This window comes from Schistosoma haematobium (genome assembly GCF_000699445.3).
Source record: "Schistosoma haematobium chromosome Unknown HiC_scaffold_180, whole genome shotgun sequence".
In the NCBI taxonomy this organism is placed as follows: domain Eukaryota; kingdom Metazoa; phylum Platyhelminthes; class Trematoda; order Strigeidida; family Schistosomatidae; genus Schistosoma; species Schistosoma haematobium.
Genome location: NW_026137037.1, coordinates 21460 through 25702, shown reverse-complemented (window position 1 = coordinate 25702; position 4243 = coordinate 21460). Strand labels below are relative to the sequence as shown.

Here is a 4243-nt window from a genome sequence, read left to right as displayed (position 1 = left end):
AGAGAATACGGATATTAGCTTAACAGGCTTATTTAGAAAGACTAGTGTCTAGTTTGAACTTACTGCGTGAGAAAGTTATACTGGAACTACGAATGTTGTAGAAATAGAGTTTCTCGGGGCGTACGAAGCACTCAGACTGTAAGACAGTTGTCCAAAAATAATACGAATATGAAGGTGAAAATTTGCAGGTACTTTTCATCGTAAGGGTGAACATATTAGGTACCAGTTGACATCATACCGTAAGAAAACACAAATTTGCGAGTGGTGAAATACGATCTATAAAAAAGTGAGCTTAATAACAGTTAATTACTTTTTTACTCCCTGATCATGACACTTCGGCTTCCTTTTATGGCCAAAACAGCAAACATACACTACACACTGGTAGCAGATTTCCGGCTTTTCAATGTTAAGCTTGCTTTAACACACTGCATAATGAGTACAACCCCTCTATTACTGCTATATGGCATATTTTTCATAACAAACCCTCTGCAATGGATTGGTAGCATCTGTGACTTTATCTATAGTTGTCGGAAGTCTGGGTCCTTTCGAAATCAATACCGATATACCCTACTCCTTGGCACTCTGTATTAGTTTGACTCGGTGGGATAGTGTTGTGCATAATACGGAAGAAAATTTAAAAACGCAGATTGTTTCCTTTCGTTTTGCCGATAACATCATAAAGGACAGTTAGGAACGAACATGCGAACAGTTAGAGTCACATGCGGCAGCAACAATTATTAAAGCTAAATGAAAACGAACTTCGGCTTTGGATATCTAGGAAACAAGGTAAAACATAACCGATTGTCGTTTAAAAACGAAAGGTCTTATGTTAGTACTAGCCAGCTTAGCTGAATAAATACAGTGACTTCAGTAGCAGCAGGTAAAACCCAGAAAAAAAAAGCGAAATCAGGAAAATTTTTGCCCCAACGTTTAGAGTATTAACACTAACTTTTGGATTTTAGCACACTGAAACATTAAATTCTGTAGCTACACAAAAGAAATAGCGGAAAAACACAGAACGAAGAAAGCCCGCCGACATTTTATAACAAGACTAGCCAGATTGCCCGAAGAAATACATTGATTTGAGTAGAAGCAGCAAAAACCCAGAAAACATCGCTGATTCGAAATAAACTTCACACCAACATATAGAACATTACACTAACTGCGGCATTTTAGCACACTGAGACATTAAATTACACAGCTACACAAAAGAAATAGCTGAAAGAAGCACAGAACGAAGAAAGCCGACCGCCACTGCTTACGAAGATGGCGGATGTAATAATTCCCGCCTCATTCTGATTGGTTGCTAAGCTGAAGGGCACATTTACGAAATTGAGTTGCGTTTAATTGCAGCCCCTCCAGTCGACCTTGAGGACCTATAAACGGTCTACCGATCGTCATGAAAGTGGTTTTGCAGCCGACTGAGTTGATTGGTACTGGCTTTGTTTAGTTGTTAATGGTGCTGTTAGTTCTCGTCCGTGCAATAAATTCACTTGGAAAACTAGGACATGAGGTTTACTTTGAATGCGGCACAAATGATGTGAGTAAATTTAGTTGGTTTGCTTATGATATTGTAGTTAAAGATCAAAACAGTCAACGCCACGAGGTCTTCTTTTGCTTCAGTTCATTTTAGGGAAGTGTTTTTCGACAAGTTCTCAAGCCCTTTACCTAGCGGGTCTCTGCAACGTTTTAAAATCCCTAGTAGTGTATGGTGTATTATTCTCTGTAATTTCCATAGTCATGTTCTAACGTCTTCAAACTTACTTCCGCAATGGAGAGATCCGTTCTTAAATGCAAGATGTTCTTATCATCCCAGGATACTGTTCTGACTGTTCAGTACTTCTGTAAATTCGGAATCGTTAAGACGTATAACATGTCAATCATCGATTGTGAACAGTTAGAAGCTGTTTACTCATTAGAAGAAAGCGCTAATCATTTGGTTATATCAGCACGGTATGTTGCCTGTCTTTTTATGTCCTTAGTTTACTGGGAGAAATTATCAACAATTTTCGCCAGTCTTCTGAAGAGCTAACAATTCTTTTAGATTCGGGGGAATGCACTTTTCAGAATCACACATTTCAAACAGGTTTTAATCAGCCAACTAATTTTCTTATTATTCCTAGGTCCCTCTATGATAACAACACAAATTCCTCTGAATGCTACTGAATTTGACGTCTACTGTGTCCATTCAAAATGTGAAGTCACATTCTGCCAAAAGGAATTACGGGTAATGCTGTCATGTACCTCGAAAATTGTTTACATTTAAAACGTTGACAATGCTATGCATTTAATAAACATCGGGGTGACAAAATTTATCGTAGTTAGGCTCATCATTTCATGAAAGCATGTCGTATTAGTTGCGTTGCTATTGCTTTGTAATTTCATACGCAATTGAAATTTTAGAATAATTTTGATAGTGATACCGAATTTTGCTACGTATGAAAAATCGAAATTCTTTAGCGACAAAAACTAGTAAGTAAAGTGTTCTTGATAGTAAACAGGATCGTTCTTACCAAAGGATTTGTTATGAGCTGCATATAGTAGATAACACTATTATTTGATAACACAAACCGTTTTTCACATAATTCGTCTTGGGTAATTGAATGATATTAACTCTCAAATACTTAGTGTCTGTGAGTCAATCACATTAAATACTCCTCACCACTATACACGGGTAGCATTCCGAAACTATTTACAACCGATTATTTGTATCATTGTTATTTCTGCTGTCTTTCGTAACTATGTTTAGAGATAATTAGTGCTCTTTGTACTCATCCTTTGATGTATACTCAACTACTTCACTACCATGACAACATATTTGTGATATTCAAAATAATTATTTCGTATTGTTTTGATTGTCTCGTTTTCATAATCGGATTAAGTTCTAGTCTTTTTAATGACACGGATGTAAGTACATATTATTGCTGTTGATAAAGTGTCCGTTAGTATTTATAAGCATAATGTAGTTGGGAACTGATTTGCTAACTAACAGTAGGGTTAGGGTAGATTAATGCATCGGTTTTTCTGGCTAGAAATTTCTGACAACTGGTAATATGAATGCGACAGATCTATATTTAAGGTATGGTGCGTAAACTTTTTTTATTTGAATTCAAATAAAAAGCTTCCCTTTAATGACTGTAGTCTTTCGGACTTATTGAGTCTTTTAATGTAGTTATGTAACAGTTATCCCAAAATAACTATTCGTCGCCACTTCTGGGATAAATATTTTTTCTTCATTCACGAGTTAGTGGCTACCAGTATATATGAGAAATTCCTATTCAGTTGTCATTTTAAATTAAATGTGTTTATGTAGAAAACTAACTCGCTAAAAAACGCTAACCAGAAAAAATTATTCAAACCTTTTAAACTCTGCCCTGGGAGTCAGAAGATCTTCATTTAGAAGAATTATGACGCCTCATGATGAAAGCCGAATCCCTTCGGAAGTTACGAGGCCGATGCCCCTTCTGACAACCAGAGCGACCATTTATTTAGGTACATGGAATGTTCGTACAATGTGGGACACCGGAAGAGCCTTCCAGATTGCTGCAGAAATGAGAAGATACAACCTAGAGGTACTTGGGATCAGTGAAACACATTGGACACAAGTTGGACAACAACGACTAACTACAGGAGAGTTCCTGTTATACTCCGGCCATGAAGAAGAAAATGCACCACATACACAAGGAGTTGCATTGATGCTGTCCAAACAAGCGCAAAATGCACTTATAGGATGGGAATCTCATGGACCAAGGATCATCAAAGCCTCGTTTAAAACAAAGAAAGAGGGCATTTCAATGAACATCATTCAATGCTATGCGCTTACCAACGACTACGATGAAGACGCTAAAGATCAATTCTACAATAGGCTGCAGTCAATAGTCGAGAAGTGCCCAACAAAGGACCTGACCATTCTGATGGGAGATTTCAACGCCAAGGTTGGAACGGACAACACTGGATATGAAGACATCATGGGACGACACGGACTGGGAGAAAGAAACGAAAATGGTGAGAGATTTGCAAATCTATGTGCCTTCAATAATCTGGTCATAGGCGGCACTGTATTCCCACATAAACGCACACACAAAACCACATGGACTTCACCGGATCACTCTACACAAAACCAAATCGACCATATTTGCATCAACGAAACGTTCAGGAGGACTATAGAGGACGTGAGAACCAAGAGAGGAGCTGATATAGCATCAGATCATCACTTGCTGATCGCCAAGATGAAATTGAAACT

The 4243-nt window shown here is 37.8% G+C and overlaps 1 protein-coding gene across 1 annotated transcript; it reads left to right on the top strand.

The window, feature by feature from the left end:
* Nucleotides 1–1325: 1325 nt before the first annotated feature.
* On the top strand, nt 1326–3288 carry RAD9A_1 (cell cycle checkpoint control protein rad9a). Its single transcript, XM_051208551.1, has 6 exons — nt 1326–1433; nt 1470–1540; nt 1578–1706; nt 1739–1953; nt 1983–2086; nt 2124–3288. The coding sequence occupies exons 1-6, from the start codon at nt 1400–1402 to the stop codon at nt 2264–2266; spliced, it is 696 nt and encodes a 231-aa protein (XP_051064105.1). The 5' UTR covers nt 1326–1399; the 3' UTR covers nt 2267–3288.
* The last annotated feature ends 955 nt before the right edge of the window (nt 3289–4243 follow it).

What these genes read in the sequence shown, in the direction of transcription:
- RAD9A_1 (XM_051208551.1), top strand. Translation starts at nt 1,400, where the DNA reads ATGAAAGTGGTTTTGCAGCCGACTGAGTTGATTG. An exon ending in GTTTTAAAATCCCTAGTAGT is followed by an intron (nt 1,707 to 1,738) that starts GTATGGTGTATT and finishes TAATTTCCATAG; the next exon opens with TCATGTTCTAACGTCTTCAA. An exon ending in GAATCACACATTTCAAACAG is followed by an intron (nt 2,087 to 2,123) that starts GTTTTAATCAGC and finishes TATTATTCCTAG; the next exon opens with GTCCCTCTATGATAACAACA.